The sequence below is a fragment of the Anser anser genome, assembly GCF_964211835.1.
Source record: "Anser anser genome assembly, chromosome: 2".
Taxonomy (NCBI): Eukaryota; Metazoa; Chordata; class Aves; order Anseriformes; family Anatidae; genus Anser; species Anser anser.
The window spans coordinates 89,608,205-89,632,712 of record NC_139721.1 but is presented as its reverse complement, the minus strand read 5'-3'; the positions used below and the strand labels follow the sequence as shown (position 1 = coordinate 89,632,712).

Below are 24,508 nucleotides of genomic sequence, written 5' to 3'. Positions count from 1 at the left end.
GTACCAAAATTTGACTACCTACGTATACTGGTTTGTGATGAATTTTACAATATAAACCTGAAAACAGCTCTCCAAAAGGAAACAAGAATACTTCATTCAACATTAGTAGCTGTTTAAAGGAGAAGCATGTCTGTTGTGTTACAATTTCTCACTAGATTTTACTGCAATTGAAAGCTCAGTTTCAAAATGCCTAGATATATCAGCAAGAAAGTTCTTCTGAAGTAAAGCCACCCAGGAGAGCAGCATGTGAACACTTCACATCTGATGTTGAAATAGGCCAAGGATTTTAACTTAACTACTAACATGTAGAAAGGGACTTCTGTATGAAACTTCACCACGTTTCCAAATATTAAAAGCATTACTTTTACCTTCTAGTATCAATAGGTTGAAGAAAAAGTAATTTTACAGAGAAACACCAGCCCCTCAACTTATTTCATGTAATGCACCATAAATGTGTCTCTCTAGGTGTCCAGTAAGGACTGTATATACATACATACGTAAATAGAGCCATAAGGAGTTATGTATTGGCTGTTTTCCTCAGTTTTCCTACATCTACAGTGAAATCCTGGCATCACTGAAGTCATGATTACACTGATTGCTTCGTTCCCTGGTTCTTAATATGGGCAACATTATTTCATACTCTAGGAGTGTTTTGCTTGATAACTTTTATTTAAAAAAAAAGAATGAATGTGTGTAGTTCTTTTAACAAAAGTTTATATTCTTGCTTTTCTTTTTTCAGTATTTTAGAATAGAAAGTATGTGCACAAATCCTTAATGTGGAAGCAGAAAAAAAAGAGAGAAACCAGTAATTTCTCTAGTACTATGCATTTTCTACGATTTTGTGATAAAAAAAAAGACAGGAACTCTCAAACCTCTTTCACAGACGTATGCTTCTTCAAAGAATTCTGCCGTTTACATAGAGAATTAACTATCATCAGTGTGTTGTAAGAGCTGCTTCTTTCTAAACTTCTTTCCTTTTTTGCGGTTTAAGCCCACTAACTACTGAAGCCTTGCAGGGGCGATGGGAAGTGATGGCAAGTCGTGCATTCAGATGACTGTTCTTCTATGTTCGGAGGGAGAGAACTATGGAGACCTGCGAAGAATGCTCAGGCTTTCTACTGAAAGAGTACACCACATAAATATTTATACCAGTCTTTGGAAATATGCTAATCCAAGGCAAGTAATTTTCCCTCTCTTAAATAGAGTCATAAAAAACAATTAAGGTGATTTAATTACTGCCAAGCCCAGAGAACAGATTTTGAACTCTGACAGATGAACATTCATCACAATGCCATGTTATACTAACCCTATAACACAAGTGTCTGAACAGAACAGACAATTAAACCTCGATCGTTTCTCCTACCTTCATGCAGTACTTTGGGCTGAATCCAGAACCCAGGAAGTCAATGGGAGCAGAAGCCAGACTTTTCAAGTTCTGACTGAAAGCCCCAGGTTTAAATTAAACACAAGTAGTTTGCATGCAAGTTTGTAGTTCTTCATGATGCCAAAGTAAATTTAACTTCACAGTCCTTTACTGAAATCATTTCAATCTGAATTTAAACGTTATTATAAACTGCAAATAAATGCTTAAAGGACGTTTAACTTTGATGTCCTTCACAGTTACCCAATATAAAAGTTCAATTGTTTTAAACTTTTGGGGTTTATTTATACCTATAAAATCCTTTGACGTCTATCTCTTTGCTATGCCCTTAAGGACATGGGGAAAGGAAATAAATAAATAAATAAATAAATAAATCTGCATAAACTGAAAATCTGTAGAGCTGGAGTTTTTCCAAGAGTGCTAACAAATCTTTATCTTTTTTATTTCTTAAGTTGGGGTAGGGAGGGTGTTTATGAGTACATTCTCCAAAAGTTACGCACTGAATCTCTAAAAAATATTCCATGAACAGTAATGCAACCAACTAGAAAGTGTGTTTCACTTAACATTTTACTCTGTTGGGCTTTTTCATTTTATAAAATTAGAACTAATTCAATTTGAATATATTTCTTTGAGAATAAAGTTATATGCAATGTATCTTGACCTATGACATCGAGCAGCAGCCCTGTACTTTGTTTATTCAGGGTTGCTAGCGTTCAGTACATACATGTTCTACTTCTGATTTTTACACAATGCCCGATGTAATCTTTGGTAAAGCCTTGCATTTCCATCGTCCCCAGTAACTGCATCGATGAAAATACAGAGAACTGAGCAAGCGGTCTTTGAAACCTGCTTTGGAAATCTCTCCTTATATAAAATCTTAAAAGTACAAAAGTGTACTGTGTACAACAAAGAATGTTTCTACCCGCTATAAATAACTGCAACTAGCTATAATTCTTCTGTGTACCTCTGCCCAGATACAGAAATAAGAATATGGCTACTCTTTTAAATCCTGTTTAAGGAGAGAGCCCTCCAGCCCGCCCTTTTTTGGTGAAATTTCCTTCTTCTCTGAAGCAATTAATAAACAAAACACAGAAAAAGGAATGGACCCCAGAAGTTCAAAGTACTACATTGTACTTAAATGAAGAATCTATCTTAATGCCATTATCAACACATATCAGCTTAAGAGCACATTATTTCATTGATATAACTATCTGAAGAAAGGCTAATTCATAGCATATTATTCCATGCAAAACCCTGTAATCTGATAATGCACAATTCTAAAACAAACTTCTGTATGGCAGTAACAGAGTTGTCTGTTCTCCCTTAAATCACTTCCATGCTTTTGGAAAGAGTTTACACGGAACTTGGAAAGCAACAGTAAGAGCTTCTGTTTGCATGCACAGAGCTTCTACTTTGTGCATTTTTAAAGCAAGTATGCTGAGCACAGATACAGGTACTGCTCTAATACCAAGACAGCTTCTGGAGGAATTAAACACCACCTTATACTTGGCTGTACTCTGATGCCATAATCTATGGCTTACGTATGTTTTTTTCAAGGAGGGGAAGGGCAGGCTGTGTTTCCAGAAGCAGCGCATGTGTTAGCAAAACTGCAGGGACTGCAAGCTGAAGTTCCCTCTCTTTAACATCTTTTCCCCTGCTTCCACCACCTCTGATTCTATATCAGCTCACTGAGAGGGCAGGTCATCTGAGCACCTATTGTATAAGTAGGGGGAATTTTATAGAGGTGCAAATTATTCTAAGGCACATATAATGGGCTTCAGAACGTTTTGTATCTTAAGAGGAAGTGAGGATCTGAGAAAACTCACAGCATGTTCTGTTTTAAAAATGAGGATAATCATTGAAGGCCTTGCTAAAGAATACACATCCAAAGGTCAAAGCTTTTTCTGCATCCTGACAATATTTACTTCTTTTTTTTTCCATCAAAAAATTAGTATCAAAGTAATGCAAGTCAAGCTGCAGAGGAGCCATAAAAAAACTCTACCGAAACCTGCTTATTGTCCACCTGTGCTAGTAAAGCTTCCTCCTCGGACAGCTCTCACAAGACACCTGTTTGGAGAGCATGCCATGTGGCTCTGGCAGGACCCCTGTCCAAAACACTGCCTGTCAGCTGCCAGAGTTCGTGGTTATGGTGAGACTTTGTGGTCAGTGCGAGACTCCCCAACAGCTCTGTCCCTGCCGCAGGAGCTGCAACGTGCAGCATGTTAGGGCCTGGGCACAACCAGGCTGGGGAGCTGCGAACTATCTGGTTACATCCTGCTGTCTGGAAGATGCAGAAAAAGGATCTATGTCGGTGGGTTTTTTAGAAGCTTTTTAGAAGTTTTTATTCTTACAAACCCATCTGCATTGGTACGTTTTACTTAGTTTCAGGACTTGAGACACCAGTGGCAGTCAGCCTCCAGGCTTGCAATGCAAGAGTGAAGGGGAAATCAGGTAAGTGTCTAGCGCTACGGTGCACACAAGCCCCCTTCCCAACAACATACAAATACTGGAAAAGGCACAGCAAAATAAGCTGAATAAATTAAAAATACTTGAGAAATGCGATGCAAAATGTAACATAAGGAGAGCTGAACTAAAGCATTTGCTTTCATTCATTAGTGAGGATACCCTCCCTTTATCACATTGTCACTCCTCAGTGAGAAGGTCATCCAATTCAGTCACTGCTCCCCAAATATGAAAATACAGAAATGTGTGTGAGACAGACACCATCTTTTACTTTACATTACTCAACAGTGTTGTTATCAAAGTTCTCCTGACAGACTCAGTATCAGCAAACATTTTTAACTCCTCCTTTGCCCCGTTTTTAGGCCCGTCAATTGTGTGAGAAGCAGCAAGCGGACTATTTTAAGCAAAAACACTTTTGCAGAAGTCCCCGTTGGCTGCTATTAGCCAGACGCACACAGGGATCCGCACCCAAGCCTGGGGAAGGCTGTGAGTGCTATCAGAGCCCGCTGAGTGACAAAAACCAGGGCAGCCCTGACCCAGACCCAGCTCTGAGGCTGGGGGCACGGCCAAGGTGGGGCAGGCACTGAAGTTCGTCAGGGGCCCTCGTTAGGGAGCATCATACTGTTGCGGAGACCGCTGGATTGAAAAAATAATGCTAAAAAGGCGACGCACAACACCGCTATCGCAATGCCATGGCTCTGGAAGGGCTGTGTGAGCAGGAGAAGCGGGGTGCTGTGTTACATCTGCGGTGAACGTGGGGCTCGTGTCACTCGGGTGCTCTGGCAATCAGGTCGTGAGGTGATGCCTGAATCGAAGCCTCAGAAAATGACGTCGAGGAAAAAAAAAAGAAAATAGTGGCTCACCAAGACCAACACCAAACCACACGCCACTCAATCCCCGCATATCCTCCAAAAACTAATAAAAAAGACCCCGCGAGCCACGGCGATGCCCCGTTTCTTCCTCAGGTGTGCCTCCCCCCCCCCCCCCCCCCGCCCCGTCAGTGGAGGGGCGCGGCCGCCATGTCGGAGCAGCCGTCGGGGGCGCGGCGGCACCACCGGAGCGTGTAGTTGCGGCCCTCGTTGTTGTCCCAGTACTCGCCCTGCTGGCTGCGGTAGCGGACGGCGAAGTGCAGGGCCGAGCCCTCCCCAGAGCTCGGCGGGACGCACAGGGTGAAGCCGTAGCGCTCGGCCGGCGGCTCGACGGCGGGGGTCGCGGCGGCGGGCAGGGGCTCAGCCGGGGCGTCCATGAAGGAGAGCCACTCGTTGAAGGTGTAGCGCACCGTCACCTCGACGGGGCCGCCGCACGGCAGCACCTGCACCGTGCCCCGCACGCCGGCGGCCGAGGCGGGCCGGCAGAGCCGCTCCAGGCACACCCGCTGCCGCCGCAGCCGCTCGGCCGACGGCGCCCCACCGTCGGGGAAGTCGGGCTCTAGGAGCAGGGCGGCCGGCGGCCGGGCTCCGCTGGAGGGGAGCCCCGGGGCCGCTCCGGGCTCCCCCGCCTCGACGGGCGGGCTCTGCAGGACGGACAGGGCGGCGGGCGGCACCCGCGGCTCCTCGGCGTCGCTGAAGTGCTTCACGCTGGCCAGGCTCAGCCCCAGCGAGTCGGCGAACTGCACCCGCTTCTTGCACTTGGGGCAGCAGCCCGGGCCCGCCGTCGCCTCCTCCTCCTCCTCCTCGTCCTCCTCATCCTCCTCTTCCTCCCCCTCCACGCCGGGGGCCGGCGACCGTCGGCAGCGGCGCAGCTCCAGCAGCAGCAGCCCCTCCGCACGCTCCCCCGACGGCTGCCGCTTCGCCCCCGCCGCGCCGCTCCCCCAGAGCAGCCGCTGCTCGCCGGGGGCCGTCAGCTCCTGCTGAGGCTGCAAGGGGCTCGCCATGGCCCCCCCGGGCCCTGCCCGTCCCGTCCCGTCGGGGGCCGGCCGGCCGGCACCGCTTTATCCGGCACCCCCGCCGCAGGCCCCGGGTGGGGGGCGCGTCCCCCGGCGGGCCCGGAGCCACCCCGGAGGGCTGCGGCGGAGCTGCGGGCGGGGGCGGGCCCTGCCTGCCCTGCCCTCCCCTCTCCCGGAGCGAACGAGGAGGAAATACGAGGCGTTTGCGGCGGACGGGCGGGCGGGCACGTCGTCCCCCGCCGCCTCGCACCGCCGGGGGCCGCGGTTTCCACAGCGAGGGGCAGAGAGCCGCGAGCAACGCCGCCGAGAGTTTTATGGGGTTTAGAGGAGGGAAGAAGGGGGAAAACAGCCCGCACACAGCCGCGGGGGGGTCCCTCCCGCCGCCCCTCAGCGCCCCGGGTGAAAACGCGGGGCCCGGGGCTGAATGCTGCCGGGGTAGAGCTGGTTGGTATTGACATAGCTGTTACTGCCACTGCTGTGCTTAGCGTTGCTCTTCTTGTGGTTGTTACTGCTGCTATGCTGCTGTTATCGTTTAGGCTTCCATCCATCACGCAGCACCAGAGGAGGCCCGAAGAAGAAACCCAGAGGGCCAGGGTTAAGCAGGACAAAACCTTGCACCACGATGGCATCAACTAGGAGCCAGAGCCCAGCTCCCACCGAGGCAGGAGGCTGCGGGGAGCTAGCGTAAGTAGCACACAAAGCAGGCCCCATGCTCCATGCTGGTGGTAAAATGTCCATCTCCTGCGCTGGAGAGGTTGTGAGACACGCACACCAGCTTTTATGTTTAAATCAGTTTCCACTCATCCTGACTGCTGGGGGAAACTTTGCGAGTTGGACTCTAGGACAAAACCCCAAAGGCAGGTAAATGGAACACCAAATGCCCTTAAGCCCTGAAGGCAGGTAAATGGAACACCAAATGCATCCCTTTTTAACATTATTATTTTTTGAGCAAATCTTGTTAGCTGCTTTTTCACCCCCCACATTTGTTGACAGCAGTTCTCCACCTGTGGAAAATAAAGTCGAAAGCCTCTTGAGGCACATGTGCACATGCACCCTTACTTGAATGTCAGAATGTCTTCAAGGTTCCAAGCTGACAACAACAACAAAACTTATCAAGGAGGAAAAACAAAACACAATTTTTACCTTTTAAACAAAGAAGTATAATCCCCCCTCAGGTTTATTTTCTGAGGGTAATGTATAGTAAACAGTATTCTCCTAACAAGACACTTTTATTACCGTGGTGAGATCCATATCTGAAAATTTTTCAAAACTTAATTCTATTCTTTGTGCATGCCATTGCTATTGTCTGTGGATGATTTGCATGGATGATTGCAAAAATACTTCACTCTTAAACTTCATTCTGAGGGAAGAGACACTAAAAAGCATATGCAAATAACACTGTACTTGCTGAAGCAATGCACTCCCACTATAGATTTATCTTTGTTGTTGTTCATATTTTAGTTTGGTTTTTATTTGTTTGTTTGTTTTGCATAGTTTGTTTTATTTTTGGTATAAGTTTGGTTGCCAAAATGCAGCCTACCAATGTGAGTGAATTCAATGCTGCCTGACTGAGTGTACAGTCTGGATCTCACAGAGGAATGAATGTCAGAGCGGCAGAAGCATTAATGAGCAGTTTTCTTAGGAGATATATGCTGTGATGATATTCATCCTGCACCTAGAGTGAAAATTTGAGCAGCCAACAGTTATTTGGGAGTGCCAAATAGTTTGACTCCTCTAGCTTCTGGCACTGCACTCCACATTTGTTAGTAGTTCATTTTAGAGCATTGTAGGAACAGGAATGAAGGACAAACATTCTCTTTGGCACCAGCTGTGCTAATGGAAAGTATTACTAATACCATTTTGCCATCAACTGCTCATCACCAACACTCTGCTTTAAGTTGCCATGTTCACCAGGCTGTCAGCTGAACTATTCATAGGAGCAGTCCCTTACCTAGCCCAGTCCAAGTGAACAGTGTGCCATGACTTAAGCTCTTTAAACTAGCCACCCTCGTTTTAATAGAACTAAGCCACAGAGTTACTCAGCTGAGGTCTGCAATGTGTTACAAGAAGGCTTTTACTAGTGAGAACAATAAATGACAGTGCTGTGTCACCATCCTGTTAACATTCACTTTGACCAAAACAGGTTGCAATGCAGGCCCTTGCTTACCTGTGCCCTGAAATGAGAGCTCATGGCCTACCTGTTCTAGATTTGTGACAACTAAAATTACCAAGTTGAAATGAAGAAAAATGAATACATAACATGGTTAATAGTGCTTAGTACTTAAAATGTCTTCAAAATTCTTGAGATAAAATACAATGCGACTAGTTTACTTTCTCAAAGTAATACCTATTTTAGAGTGAGGAAAACAGAAATTAAGAAGCCAGCACTTACTTCCTCATGTGGTATTTATTCCACTAACGCATGCTTCTTCAGCTTGCCAAATCAATTAACAAATGTTTTAAGCAGCAAAGGGGAAAAATGTGCCATTTCCTGATAATGCAAAACCATTTGGACTAATAGAAATTGAAGAGGAATGTGAAAGGTTTAAGCAAAATAACGGACTGCAAAATGAGAAACTTAATGTAAATATTGATAAAAATTAAATGATGTTGTAGGAAGTGATACACATTTTTATATACTCCATAAGTCTGGGAGACAGATCTGCAAAAAGGACTACTATATGCAAAAAAAATTGAAAAAGCAGTTAAGACAACAGGAATCCATATTGCATTAAAAGAATCTACATGAGGCAGCAACATACAAAGAGAAGTTCATTTTTTTTAGTGTAATCATTTGCTAGTATTCTGAAATGAGTGTAACTTGAAATCAGATAAATCTTTACAATAAGCATTTTTTTACACAATATTGAAGTGATGTGACGGTGGACATTTATTTAAGGAGGTATTTGGTGTTATCTCTGAAATATTTCAAAATGGATTCTCTTAAAAGGATGGGGCAACCAGAGCTTCAGACTTCCAAGTACTATTTACTGCATTTGTTACTAAAGAAAATGTTGAGATAAAAGTGGAGGGATTTCCTGGTAAAAGACAGCAGAGTCACAGTCAGGAGGCTTTTTGCATTCCCTGGGGTATTGCCAGTTATGTTTATGGTATTATATGACACACAGGATTAACATAGTACCTTCTTTCTTCTCCTCCCTTCTTGTTTCCCATCTCCCTACCTTGTCCCTCTAATCCCCATCCTGCATTCAATACACATATCCTGCAGGAGCATTTTGATCCTAAGATGGCTACAGAGTAACATGAGAAAAATAGGGATGCACAAATCAGTGGTAAGTGATTCATGGTATTGCTTTCTCAGTTCTGACTGTGATTGCATGGTTATATATTTCTCAGAACTTGTTAGATCAGAGATTTTTGTTTGCTGCTTTGGGATGGAGCTCTATTTGATGCGCAGTTTAATAAATTGGTCGAGCTCCTTGGATCAATAGTCATCATTTGGACACAAAATGAACATAAAAGTATTTGTTTGCAGACACCCAGACTCAAGTAATGGGAGGATTCTGTTGATGCAACTCAGCCACACAGTTTAATCCAGGAGTCCATTCAAACACCTTTCATCATTTATTTTCATGCACTTTTAATATTAGCTTTGACCTTCAAACCCCAAACTAGAAGATTTTCCTGTTAGTCCAGATGGAAACTAGCCTACTACATATAATGTATCTAGTTCAAATATGCCATATCTCTTCAAGTCGCCACTCAAGTCTTAACTAAGAAAATCTCCTGTAGCAATAGCTTATCAGACAACTTGAAGGACTAATAACTACTAAGGAATGTTTAACTACATTTACAGGGATTTGCAAATATGCAGGGATTATCACAGTTCATACATTAATACTTTTTTTTCTCAAATTCTAGCAAAATCGGTTCTGAACTGTCTTCTTCACTTCAAAAACCACATTCTTCATCCCAATTGTAGCAGTTGGTCTGGTTGTACAAAAATGGCAGGGAAGATACTAATAGTCTCCTCAATTATTATTTTTTTTTAAAAGTACTCCCTAGCCCATGGGAAATTCTACTTTCTCTGTATTTTTAATAAGGTTAGGATTTCAGTTTACTATGTTTGTGAGTATGATCAAACACTGACTGAAAGACTCAGTGGGTCTATAAAATCTGACTGGAAGTTATTTAGAAGTAGATTATTAGACCTAATTTTCTTCTTTATGCAGGAAGACCAAGCAGCTGTATACTCCAGAAATGCATGGATTAGGTCTGTAATGGAAGAAGTGCTGAAATGGAAACAAATATTTGGAAGTGATTATTTTAGTTTCCAAATCTTAAACCCAAAGATTTAAATCCAAGATCCTATTTTTTCTGCAGGATACTCAGCAAACAAAATCCTTCAGAGCTTTGAGCCTTTCAGACAATCTCTTTTAGAGATGTCTGCCATATCTTTCTGGATTTTGGTAAGGCCTTTGATACTGTCCCTCACAGCATCCTTTTGGACAAATTGTCCAGCTGTGAGACAAACAGGTTCACACCACACTGGGTGATGCACTGGCTTGGCAGTAGAGCTCAAAGGGTTGCGGTGAATGGGGCTGCATCTGGCTGGCAGCTGGTCACCAGCAGTGCTACCTCCCCAGGACTCTCTGTAGGTTCCCTTCCATCTGAACTATTCTATTCTTTGTATTCTGTCTTGTCTCTAAAAAGACTTGCAGCTGATATTCCTTATGGGAAGTGGAGATTGCTTAAAATATACAAAAATACAGTCTTCCTGAACTGTAGCAGGGGCTGTGTTTCCCATAATGATGTGGAATATCCTTTTTAATTACTAATAACAAGTATTTAGCAATAGGTCAAGGAAGGTCCCTTCATTTGGGTGAAATAACCTTTCTGAAGTTGGAGTTTTGTAATCGATTTCAATCGCTCCGAGATTTCTTCCTCTGCATGTGGTATAAACATTGAGCTCATTCTTTGTGATAACCAAATATATAGCAATGGCACAAAATGATTCATCAGTATTTTTTGACTTTCTGCTTTGCAGAAATTGCATGGAAAAGATTTAAAATGCTTTAACAAACAATGTGAAAAAAACATATTGAACAAAAACTTTACATTCCCTAAGATTTCAGATTTGGTCCTTCTGGTTCTAAGAGGTTGAAAGGTACTAACCTGTGTTTTGTAAGATGTTTATATAAACTTTTTTTATATTCACATGGTACACTGAAAATCTTGTGATGATGACTGAAAGTCATGTTTGTCAGACGTTTAAGCAGTAAATTGTTATGATCAAAAAAAAAAAAAAAACCTCCTGTGTCCAAACTACCATCCTAATACAGACAGTTATTGCATTTCAACAAATTAACCCAAATAGACAGTCTTTGAAAAGGCAAAGCTCAGATAATCACTGGGAAAAATGGTTTCAGCTTCCAAAATGTGTTATGTGTTTATGTATATTTTTTGCATAGCAATCTAGGAAAAAATATGACGTGGATCAAATTCCACTGTACATTATCCCTGTACATTATCACTGTAATGTAATTACAGGCCTGGGCCTGTCCCTATGAGGCAAAGAAGGGGGTCAGGGGTGTTGGGGGGGTGAGCTCTGAGGGGCCGGCTGCAGCTGGGGGGCGGTGGGAAGGCCTCATGGCGGGTGTCCCCCTCATCTCTTGCTTGGCTGCGATTAAAGGGGGGGAACTGAACCCCAGTGCCTGATGTTGACCCTATACTGCATGTCTTGATACACAGAGTGCTGGTCCAGAGCTTACACAGAAATCTGAAGTTCTTCAGACACAGAGCGTGTGGTGGCCCAGCTCCTGCAGAAGCTGTCCTGGCTCCTTGCTGATCTTCTTTTTGGTATCGAAGATTTTTTTTAAACTTGGCGATTAGTGACATCAACGAACTGTTCACAAAGTTGTTTCAGGAGGAGGCGGTGGATGGGAAACCTCATGGAAGGCCCCATGCTAATCATGATGACTAATGTGTCTGCTAGAACCAGAGCCAAAGAAAATTGTGCAGATGAAGCTTTCCGCTGGAGCAAAAGTCTGACAGAAGACATACAGGCTATCTCCTTACAAGTACATAGGAAGAAATTCATTTGTTTCTGGCCTCCAGACCCCACGCAGCAGTTGCTCAAAGTTAGACATCAAGGCAACACCAGAACCTGTGAAACAGTAAAAGCAAACAGCTAGAACTGCCACACAGAAGAGAGCTCTGCTGTCTCCTCTAGATGCCCCAAGGTTAATAATGATAGCCTAAGGGGAACAAAAGGTTCATGGCATCTTCCCAAACTTAAAAGAAGTTACCCTAAAACAACAGAGCAGGACAAACATTACTAGGTTAAAAGTTGGAGTAGATGATCTTAGAGGTCTTTTCCAACCTGAATGATTCTATGATTCTGTGATTATGCCATCATATTGATTGACTTTAGTAAGAATAGAGCTCCATCTTATGCCAAGTATAAAGGGCATTCTACCCCCAAAACCGTTGCTGGGCTAATAAAATAATCATTTTTTTTCTTGCCATCTGTCTTAAGTTACTGGATTTTGCTCCTGCCCTGCCACCTAGCAGTCTGCCTCTGGAAAACTGAAAACGAACATCTCCTTAAAACTCTGTAAGGAAACTTACCCAGACAGAAGACGTTTACTTCCTGACTAAGGACACTCCAAAATTCCAAATGCTTGAAATACACTCCAAAATGAGCTTCTAGATAGTATATGAAGCATAACTGATGAAGCAATTCATCTCTAAACTGTTTTTTTGAGTCTCTAGCCACGAACCATTAAATGTCCAACACCTTAGATTTTTTTACTTTTTTTTTCCTCTCTAAGGCATTAGATTTTTGCTCATTGGAAATGAGACATGAAAATGGAAAGTGACATGAACTTACACCCAGATGTTTTCTGTTTTGTGTTTTTGTCACAAGCAAGAAGGCCTGTAGCTCACTCAAAATCAATAGTGGCATGAACTCATTTGGACTCTTCTTGGACAACAGAATTGGTCAGCTGGTCAGAGGGGCCTTTACTACATCAGCTGGCGAAGCCTCTGACGATCTTCACAGTTGTGTTGGACTTGGCTTTTTTAAAAGTGAATGTTAACCTGACCTCATCAGCTCGGATACTTCTGTCTTCTGGGAAAACAGAGTTGTGCAATATAGCATGTTTTATAACTCCTAGCAAATGCAGGGCAACCTTTTCAGCATGGCAGCCGCAACTGGGTAAGTAGTATGTCAGTTGTTTCTTTCACTTGTCTTAAAACACGTCAATAGGCTTTAAGTCATAACCTTGATGTATAAACGCTGTGTTAAAAATAGTTTGCTTGAATGCGTAGTTTTCCAAACTGCAGGAAAAGGAGTAAATTCAACCCTGATTCTTTTAGGTTCCCCAGAACTGCCACAATTAGAGTTTGTTCTGAATTGCTAAGGTATGTTAGAAGACAGCAAAACAGGTAGGTACCTGATAGAAGGTCCTGTAAGGGAGGTAATGTTTATTGCAGTTGTTTATACTGATTCTCATGACTTATGAAAGGATTGTTTCAGTTGATGTACATATGCAGCTGAGTATCTGTAGCTGAGTATCTGTACTGTATAGTATCTGCAGCTGGGTATCTGTAACACAGTACATACAGTACTGCTAAAAGACAGAAAACAAAAAAACAGAGTTGAATTTCAGTGAATGAAATAGCTTATGTAGTGGTCTGAACAAAGAGATTTGCATTTCTAAAGAATATTAATAGTTTTTACAGTAGGAAAAAAGCAGGAGAAATATGTGCTGTTTTACTATTAACATGCTGTTCTAGAAAGTAAGCCTGCACCTCAAAACTCATGTGCACGAACAAGAAATCTAGGACTGAGTGATATTGACTAACACTGCAAAAGCAAAGGATTGGCGTTAATAGCTATCATTAATAGTATTCAAATAAAAATCATTGACATAGCCATATATGAATGGAGGCATGCTCAATCCTGCATCACCAGAAGTGAAAAAAAAAGCTTTATATTTCATTGACTATTAATAGAATAGGTCATACATACTCTGAATTCAGTCCTAGTTTCAGCATCTTCAGGAGGAAAGGCAGAAAAGAAGCTCCATCTAGTGGTGTGGTTGATTGTAATTGCTTTTAAATTTCATTTGATTGCGAATACATTCCTATCCAGCAACAAAATGAAAAATTGAAGTAGCATATGAAGGATCATCTCTCTTGCAAACTAAGCCAGCATTTTCTAACATTTTAAAATCAGAAAACACTTTAAAATCAGAAAGTGCTTCTGTTTGAAGCTAAACAGAGTTGATGCCTTTTAATACAATGCACATATGACCCTGTCATGTGCTAATCTAGAATGGAAACAGGCCGTCAAACAAAAATACAAGGATATGTTAGCGCACTTCAAGAGGTAACCTGCTGCAGCCCAGGGGTGGGAGGAAGAGAAGGCAGCAATCATTAGCCAGAAGATGAAGGAGGAGGAGTGTGAATGTGAAAGTCAGGATCACAGATGAACCTGTCACACAAAAGATTCTGGAAGGTTAACAGTTATTTTAAAATATTGTTCCTCTTTCTCATAGTAAAGCAACAAACCTTTCATGGGTTGTTTTTATAAGAAATTAACTTTCTTCAGTGAACAAACTGTGATTTGTTTGGAAAAGATGCTGTATTTCCCATCTTCAAAGAATCTTGAACCGTTCTATATAAAATAGATTTGCAACATTTTGTTCTGAAAACCAAATCAGATGCTTTAATCATTTTTTAATGTAAGAAAATTACTACATTTTAGGAAGCCGCTTTCTTCCTCCCTGCCTCCATTAGACTTTATCACCTTGAGCTGTGAAAGTTATACCTTCTTGAATGTATTGACACACACAGTAGAAGAACCTGAATGCAATGAATGGTTTAGAAAAAATAAATATTAGGCTTACCAGTGCCTGCACTGGATATTTGCAAAAAAATGCTGAACAAACGGGAGTGATGGATGTGGTCATAGTAAAATAATTTGACCAAAGTCTAGAAATTATTTTAGCAAGTATTTAATTATAAATGTTTGTGTAGCTACAACACCGGTAATTTCAGTGAAGTCACTGCTTTACAGAATTGGCAGGTATACACCCCCAAGCTAATGTAAAATGTTATAAGCATTATAAAATATAATACTAATTAGCTAAATCACACCAGATCTAACTACAGAAGTTCTATGCCTACTGTCTTGTACAAATCATGTCTGTTACTGCTTATTAAAGCAGTAGCAATTTCAGTGGCAATTTCAAGACCAGTCCCAGTATCCTAGCCAAAGGTTGTGCTAAACTACAGCAGTCATAAACAGAGATATACATAAAACTTGTCCTGCAAACTCCAGTGAGTAAAACACATTTTGTCTACTCTTTTTAGTGCCTGCATTTCAGTGCACTGTTATCTTTTTTTTCTAAAGAGTAAAGCAGAGCTTATTATTAATTACCCACAAAAATCTATGTAAAAAGTATGTTGAGAAAACAGATGTGAGCACCCATATGCTAAAAACTGCCCAAAGTGACATTGCCTCTGTAACCTTAATGTGGTGTTTTTGTGTGTATTGTTTAGGTTACAGTCTTTAATTATGTATTCCTATGCATTTTTCCCTCAGAACTCTCACATTAAGCACACAAGATAGACAGCTACTCAGTGCTGGTGTCGTTGTTTTTCTCTATGTTGCTTAACATGTAGCTGTAGGCGTTACTTATTGAACAGTAATCCAGTCCTGCTCTGGAGATGAGATTGGATTTCCTCATGGGATTCTCCATAGTGCATACTGCAGAGAACATACTTATTCCATGTGAATAAGTAAGTAAATTAAAGTAAGTAAATTAAACCTTGCCAAAAATATTCCACCTTAATAAAATTGTTTTAGGCTCCTTTTTCCCAGTGCAGGCTTGGCGTAGTTCAGGGCAGTTGTCATTTATGAGCCGTCTGTAGATAATAGACAGTTCACATTACCGTACAGTAAATATTTAAGAATAAGCTTAGCTAAATATGTTTCCTTTGCTGGTGTCTGGACAACTAATCTGCTGTAACTCTGCTGTGCCTCCGTTTTCATATCCAACTAAAACAAAAAGATGAATCCCACATGTCTCTCATTGTTTTTCACTCCCAAACTGGTGAGGCATTTAAAGACAGCTACTTCAGTGATTCAATACCTCATATCTAGTGTCTATAATGTGAGTATGATAGATTGTAAATGCAACCTCATAGTGCCAAAATTGAATTGTTTATCTTTTTACTTGGTGAAGTAGAAGGACTCAAGTTACTTTAGTATTAGTATTCAGTATATTTTCAATATTCAGAAAATATTTCAGTAAGCAGCTGCACAGTAAGGAGTTCAGAAACAATTCAACTGAAAGAAGACACTTGGTGTTCAAGTCAGAGATGTTCGTGAATAGGAAGTGTCGCTGTTCACACACTGCTCTGTTTCCCATCCAAACAATGGATACGCATGAGCACAATTGAAGTGAAAAGAAAGGGTTTTTTTACTGTTCTACGTTATCCTCTTCACAACACCAATGGGTCAGTGTCACTCATACCGTGCATAACTTAGCCAAGATTAAGGAAGTAATTCCAAGCTTATGCTACTGTAAAAGTATTCAGAATATAACTGAGAATCTTTTAAGTAAATCATAGCCTTTAGTGTCTTATTAATTGATTTCCATAGCCGTCTCTCTCGCATACCACTATTTCCTAATGATATAAGCAGTCCCACCCAAATCCTTTCAAACTGATTATCTTACTTTCAGATCTAAGGATAACTCAACAAGATCAAGAGTAGCCAGGTTAATCTTAACGAACCAAAATTTGGAGCCCTTAATATCTTGTGGAGTGATTTAGTAATCAGATTGGAGTCACAGGGAGAATCAGCTTAATAACCAAAGAGGGAGACTGAATGAATGAACTGAGTAAAACTTCAAGGGCAATGGATTCATTTTCATTTTGAATATTGAATGGATTCAGTGATTAAGTCAAATTACTTCTAGGCTTTCTTTTTCAAAGGCTTTTTTCAAGAGTATTTTTCCCTCCTTCAGAGTTTTCCTTTTTTACCCATCATCAGAAAGATTCTACTTATTTTCACATAATTTTGTATGCCATTTTCTACGTATCCCTCCAAATGAAGAAAAAAATGGCATTTCTTACTCCTCCTACAAGAAGGATGCATCTGTTTCTCAATACAAGCCCCGTTCTTCTAACTCCAAGAACAGAAGATTTATCTTGGCCAAATGCAGTGTTTTTATTTAACTGTGAAACCTGTCTTCCTTTCAGATTTGAAAACTAATGACTCTATGTAAAACTCCATGTCCTTCCTGACATATGTTCAGTGGGTGTGTTTCCATTATGGTTTATGACCAAATCCACATAGTTGTCATTTCTTGATTCATATTACGAAACAGGAAGACCCATCAAGAATTGTCACTGAACTGCAACAAGATGCAAGCCGTTTTATTTTTCACATATAAGTGCAGTGGGTAAATGCAGCAAGGTGGTGACCCTGCAGTATGTTCTGCAAAGACCAGTAATCCTCCAAGCAACCAGTGAAGTTCAAAAGCTTTTTTGAGACACTGAATCTTCACACTGATGTGATTTTTGCTGCTTCACTGGTTGAATGAATGGTGCAGTTTCTTGCCTGGATTTTTCATCTAAAACTTCCAGACATACAAAGGCTTGCCTGTTCCCTAATACATTTGGCCAGAAGCAGTAGCAGCAGTATCGGCAAGAAGTTCATCCAGATGCAAACTACTAGCAGGCAGAATATAAAGATGAAGGCTCTAAAGAATTTTTCCTCCCATCGTGGCAATTAGCAACCGGTTTGCTGTAAATGGTTTGTGTACCAAATGATGCAGAAGCTCTCAGATCTCAGGTAAAGAGCTGATCTGTAGCGGCAAAGTTTTTATCCAATGTTGTTCTCAAAAACTTTACCCCTGAAAAACTAATGGAGGGAATTGCACAGTTGCCCCAGGAAGTAGGAAATATAGGAAATGTAATTGCTTTAAGTTCACCAGAAATTGAATTCAAACCAAAATTCACATAGACAAGACAATTGGTCTTTCAAAGTGGCATTTTTAATATTTTATTCAAAATATATATGTATATATATATATATGAACAGAAAGGCCTTAAAGTCATTCTGGAAAAAAAAAAAAAGAAGGAAAAAAACAGAAAAAGTAAATGAGAGTCTGAACATCCCAGAGAAGAGCAAGAGAAAAAGGAGAGACAGTTTCCCTTCATCAGTAGTTCCTAAAAAAACATAAAACTTGCTTCCATTCCATATGCTTCCATTCCATATGATCCACTTTAATAGTAGCTGCTGTCAAGCACAACTGGAGGGTGGGGATAGGAATAGTTTTAGTGATATAAATACCTTGCGGATATTTACATGAAAGCAGCAAGGCTTTATCTGCTTCCTCACCCCTCTCTTCATACCCTCCATGAAGCTTATTTCTCACAATGGAGCTTCCAGGTGACTGGGGAGAAAGGTTTCAAAGAGTATTGATATAATTAAATAAATACTTTATATAATAATAAATAAATAAAAATAATAAATTAATAAATAAAAATAATGTTTTTATTATTAATTACTAATTATTATTTATTTTTAATAATGATTTTTATTATAAAATAATAATTTTTAAAATATTTTAATATTTAATATATTTTTAATATTTATATTACATTTAATTGTAATATAAAATTTATAATATAAAAATTTATAATATAAAATATAAATTTATTTATATTATTAAATTATAATATTTAATTATAATATTTAATATTAATAATAATTTTAAACTAAAATAGTGATTTTGATAATTATTAATTATTATTAATTACTAATAAATAAATAAAAACAATAATTATTGATATAATTAAATTAATTAATATAAAACTATTAATATAATATGGACAATTAACAGGTGTTTATGGGATTCTTTGAACATTAATGTCAAGAATTTTGCAAAGAGTTTACATATAAAACTTACAAAGCTGAACTTGAAAGCCTGAATCCACACTTAAGTCTCAGTGTGAGATTTAAAAAATATTTTCCAAATGACATAGGAATGCACATGTTGTCTACAGTGCAGCTTGTGAAAATACCATGCTTTGGCACCTAAATCCATTACAGGAGCAGTCCACAAAATATTCTGAGCAATAAAAATATATCTGAAGCAGAACGATAAGGACAGCCTGCTAATACAGAATAATATTTGTTAAAGATTTAATGTGAAAATTATCTGAAACATTATGTCATGTCTTTGAAAGAAATGTATAATATGGCAGGCTATTGAAGTTCATGTCTATAACTGTAACTCTAACAAAATACACATTTCAGAACAACTCGGTATGTAACATCCTTAATCCGAATAATGTGAATTAACTGAAATGAGAAAAAGATGATTTACTCTAAAGTAAGTGTGTTGAAATGGGTTTATGTGAAAAAAAAAATCATTCTTAACTAGTTTATCCAGAATAACTATTTTAGTCTATTTCTAGATTCTAATTTGAATCTTGCTCAGATAAATGAAATGTACTATTTACAATTTAAGCTTCACTTCTGAGAATTCTGCTTTGGTCCCTGAATCTTGAGACCCTCCTGAAAGTATGGCTACTAGCTGGGAACGTGTAGCTTATTTTAATCTTAGGTTATTTTAAATTACTACACAGTTTCGGTTGCTTGACTTCGTAGCTAACACTAAAGAAAGAAATCAGGCCTCCAGGCAGGCATTTCGGCAAGTGCTTTTTTAATACCTGTGTACAGGCCGGATTGCTCAGGAAAGCTTGCCTTCCAGCCCTGGAGAAAAAGGCTTCCAGCTGGCTGAGAAGACAGTCTCCTCCTCTCCCCGTGGCTTTCTTCCTCTGCTGGCACCTTTTTCATCTGCTCTTTGCTTGAAATAGGCAACCACATGATTTCGATGTTGCAGTGAAAAAGGGTGATTGAAGTTACTGTGCAAAATTTTCAGGGCCAAGCTTCGCTGCCCATCCTCAGTCAAAGCACTGACGGACAGCTACACACATCGCAGCAGCGTGAAGGGCAGCACCGGGCCTTTTGTGATTTGAGGATGTAAGAGAAACGGGGGAAAATCCCACTGGTCTTGCAACCAGAATATTTATTAACAACATGCATCAACATACAAAGGAATACACAGTAATAGGTCCCTAAAATAATGACTTATTGCTGGGAATGGCAAATCCTCTTCTTGGAGGAGACCAGAAGCTTCATTAACTGCAACACAAAGGAATTATCCTGCATTGATCTTAAAAGAAAATATACCCTACAATATTAAATTTCAACACAGCCTTTTTTTTTTTTTTAAAAAAAAAGGTGCATACAGGAAAAAATGCTTGGTTTTATTTTCTTTGTGTTTTGGATTCTCTGTCTTCTTGAAGGTGCATGAAAGTAACAGTGAGGTCTGCTGGAACCCCAGAAGCAGTACTAATATTACTAAAACTACGATGCTCTAAGAATATTATAAAGGCAATTTTTGCAGGGACAGGTCTAATCCTTTAACAGACTACTGGATATAATAGGAAAAATTAACTCCTGTGAGTTAAGTGCCATGAGTTGAATGTGATCCTGTTAATTGACAGTCTGAGAAAAAAAGGTGTCTGGTACCTATAGAGCTGGGGAAGGAGAACTTAGCAATGGAAAAGGCAGCAGTGTCTCCTTGTCTCATTACGGGACAAGGAAAGGAACATGTATTTATTGCCAGTGGAAGGTTGAGTGTTTAGCTGGATGTGGAAGCATTTCCAGGACATTTCCCCCAAAATAAAGGAGCAACCAGGGGAATGGCAGTAACCAGTTCACTGCTCTCTGCTAGAAGTGTGAATAGAGAAACACAGTCCTGACTCTTCCTTGAACACCATGGTGTAGCCATGGCATCTTGTAAAGGTGCCTCGTAATAGTCATAATGTGACAACAGTGGGTCAGTTTAAAGGATGACAGGAAGTGCAAGAAAATACCCCATCACCGTGCATAGCCAAGCCAAGATCTGGTCCTTAAAAGGCAAGCAGAGGTGAAGACTGCTTGAAGATCAAAACCACTCCTGCTCCACTCTAGTATGACAGGGATGAACTAGTTTCCCAGATTACAGAGTATTTTTAACAATAAAAGAAACAGATTTTTTATTTTTTAACCAAAACCAGCAGCTTGGTCCAGAGGTATCTGTCATTCACTATTCTTCCTGGCCTGAAAAGCAGCTTTGGGGAGCAGTTTGGCAGAAGCTTTGTTTGTAATCTAGAAAAACAAGTCTGAGTGGGATTATATCTATAATCTATCACTGCATTTGGACCAAAGTGTGTAAAAACAGGATATAAAGCTAACTATCAATATCTTCACCATGTTTCCACTTTCCTCAATAAAAAAAAATATATATATATATATATAGTTGACACTTATCAAGTGAAATGTTGTTTTCGGTTGTTCACACTTTACTATAATTTCAGATAAACGAGGCACCATAGGTATCTGTTTGCTTCTGTTTTGCAAAGTACTAATTGCAATAGCCAAGGTTAAAAGGTTTAGACAGCTTCCTTCCTTCTCTTTTTCGGTCAACAATATTTAGGAAAGAAAAATTGCTGACTCAAAATGAATTAGTTTCATCTTAAAGACACAAACCAAATTCAAAATACAAATGTGACAAATACTTGTTAAGATTTTATTTTATGAAAGTCTGGGTATTTTAATCATGTTAATCACAGAAAATCCACCAGAAAGAATGGGTTAAGATTGCTATTCAACAGTGAAAAAATACATGAAAGAAGTACCTGGACTTTGCAAATAGAGATACTGTACACAGTGTGAAGATCAGGCTTTTCTTTCCAAACTCAACATTTTATACAAAAATTGAATTGATTTTTCACCGGTTCCAGGAAATATCTTAGAAATCCTTCCCTACTCTAGGCTATTACCACAGGTTGCCTTGAGGTGTTTCTTTCCTCTAGACTACAGCCTGTAACTCTCTTCAACATGCAGAAACTAAGTTGCAGTAAAACTGCATCACCCTGTCACTGGTTTGAAATCCCTGGGAAAATTGTGATGGTTTTACAGGGAATGAGTAATTTAAATTATGTCTTTTTTTTTTTAACAGTATACACAAACTATACACTTAATTACTCACAAAACTGTAATAATCACTATAAAAATGTCAGCATTTACCAACAGTTACATTGTGTATACAGAGCCCATTACTTAAAGATAGGAAAATTCTGTATGTTATAGCACAGACTACTGGACTGCTAAATGTTTTTTTTTTTGTTTGTTTGTTTTTTTAACATAGCTCAGTGTCTTCAGGGGGTTCTATAAAACTATAAAACTATAGTAGGACAGCCAACATTAAAAAGTAAGGGTGGGTTAAAATTAATTGCTTGATACATGAACCGAACTAGTTGAACAGCGATGTAAATCCTTCAGTGCTCCACTGAACTGCAGTGAAGTACATGCCTGCCAAAATTCCCCAAATGCTGACTTAACTGTTGAATATGCAGCCATGAATCTTGACTCTCTTGCCCTTTCCCCAACATATTTTTTCACATTTCTTTCCCTATCCACTTGTATCCCTAGCAGAAAGTATTAATTGCAGTAGCCTAGAGAAGCTCAGAAAGAAAGAAAAGAGAAAGAAAGAAAAGAGAAAGAAAGAAAGAGAGAGGAAAAAAGGAAGAAAGAAAAAGGAAGAAAGAAAAAGAAAGAGAAAGAAAAGAAGGAAAGAAGGAAAGAAGGAAAGAAAAAGAAAGAAAGAAAAAAACAAAGAAAGAAAGAGAGAAAGAAAGGAAAAAGAAAAAGAAAGAAAAAAAGAAAAAAAGAAAGGAAAGGAAGGAAGGAAGGAAGGAAAAAAACAAAGAACAAAGAAAAGGAAGAAAAAGAAAAGAAAGAAAGAAACTTCCAAAACAAACCCAGCTCCACAGGCTGCCTTGAATATAGCTGTATTTCCTCTGGCTGGCTGGGCTTATTGATCAGAGACTTGAACTTTTCACCCCTTTAGCAGAACAGGCTTTCTGACAATCAGAGTGTAATGCTTGTTTGCTCACAGAGGCTTCTGCCTGCGGGTATGGTAATAATTGACATCCATCAAGTAGTGCTTTTCCCATTAATTTTTGCACGCTTTAAATTAGAAGACTACTGGGATTACACAGCCATTCTTGGTTCCTAATAAACCAATTTATACACACGATGTAAGTGTAGAATTCAGAACTCCTCAACCAATGCTAATCAGACAGTGACCTGATGTATACCTGAGTCTCAAAAGCCAGAGGACACAAGTCAATGAGTTCAGAGGAGCAATGTCTTGAGGTTACTTTCGTGTGCAAGCACCTGGAAAGCACGTACCCGCAAACAAGTGGGTCTGAGTCTCACAAGCCAAAAGCACTGAACTGGTTACTTCAGGAGCATCACTCCTGCCATCAGCCAAGTGCAGTTCTGTAACACGGACCTTGCAAAAACCAGCCTTCTCACAGCAGAGTTACTAATCAGCTATATCACAGAGACTTAACCAGAAACAGAACACCAGGAAAGTGCAGTTTCCACCAGAAACAGAGCCTGGACACAAAGAATAAGAGTGCTTGAGTTACTGTATCAAACCACCAAGATGTGTAGCTGGTGAACTAGTAAAATTATAGGAGTTTGATGGTTCATGTCTGTGCAACTAGGTGGCTGTTGAACAAATGACCTTACCATAATCTATACCTTAACAACTGAAACAAACTTGTCCTCTAGGCATCCAGCCACCTACATGAGCGCAGTACTCAAAGTCATGTTTCCTTGAGCACTAATGTCAGACATCAAATCTAGAAATAGCAGGTCAAGATCTTCCTGGGGTAAGCCTGTGATCTCTGAATATTAATTTTAGAAAGTAGTTGCCAAAGTAGTATAAAATCTAAGCATCAGCATTGTTGACTTGATGGACATCTACTGATCAGATCTTAGTGTTGTTAAGCAGAATTAAATGAAGCCTTGTATAGCATATAGAATCAGCAAAACAAATACCAAGAAAATGGGTAAGTACACCATGGGGCATACCAAGCAGCTCGTGCAGTACAACTGCTGCTTTGCCAGCATCATCCCCACCTTCATCAAGAAAAAGGGTCCCAACGGCAACTCCTAAGGAGAACCTTAATTAACCATGCCAGAACTGGGGCAATCCTGTTGCCTTTGGAATCTCAGACCCCTGAGTTCAGGTCATGCTGCTTGGAAGGGGGTTGAGTGGCCTTGTTTGGGGTCCAAAGCCTCAAAACTTTGAATGATTTGGACTGAAAACTCAGGGTTCAAGCCTCCATTTTGAGAGCCCAAAGTCCAATTTCAGGAGCTGAAACCCACCTTTTTCAGTGCAAAGCCTCATTTTGAGGTCAGAAAACATATTTTACCAACACTGGAAGTATTGAAAAGACACAAAGATGTGCTTAGGTACATGGCTTAGTGGTAGACTTGGCAGTGCTAGGTTAATGGTTGGACATGGTGATCCGAGAGGTCTTTTCTAACCTAAACAATTCTGTTTAGTTGAGCCAGGGGAGGTTCAGGTTGGAAACGAGGAGACATTTCTTCTCAGGAAGAGCAGTCAAGCATTGTACCGGGTTGCACAGGGAGGGGATGGTGTCACCGTCCCTGGGGGTGTTCAAGGAAAGGTTGGACGTGGTGCTTAGGGACATGGTTTAGTGGGTGACATTGGTGGTAGGGGAATGGTTGGACCAGATGATCTTGGAGGGCCTTCCCAACCCTAATGACTCCACAGCTCTCTGACTACGATGCTATTTAGGGAGCAGGCTGTGCGTAATGGCGCCCGCCCGCCCTGAGGGCCACGCTTCACGCCACGCTTCAC

The 24,508-nt window shown here is 40.3% G+C and overlaps 1 protein-coding gene across 1 annotated transcript; it reads right to left on the bottom strand.

Annotated features, from left to right (window-relative positions):
- Nucleotides 1-694: 694 nt before the first annotated feature.
- Nucleotides 695-6,440, bottom strand: PPP1R3G (protein phosphatase 1 regulatory subunit 3G; the record flags this gene model as incomplete). Its single annotated transcript, XM_083827013.1, is given in 4 exon segments — nt 695-5,749; nt 5,752-5,826; nt 5,829-6,189; nt 6,288-6,440. Coding segments are annotated over 4 exon segments (1,497 nt in total). The 3' UTR covers nt 695-4,841.
- Nucleotides 6,441-24,508: the final 18,068 nt, after the last annotated feature.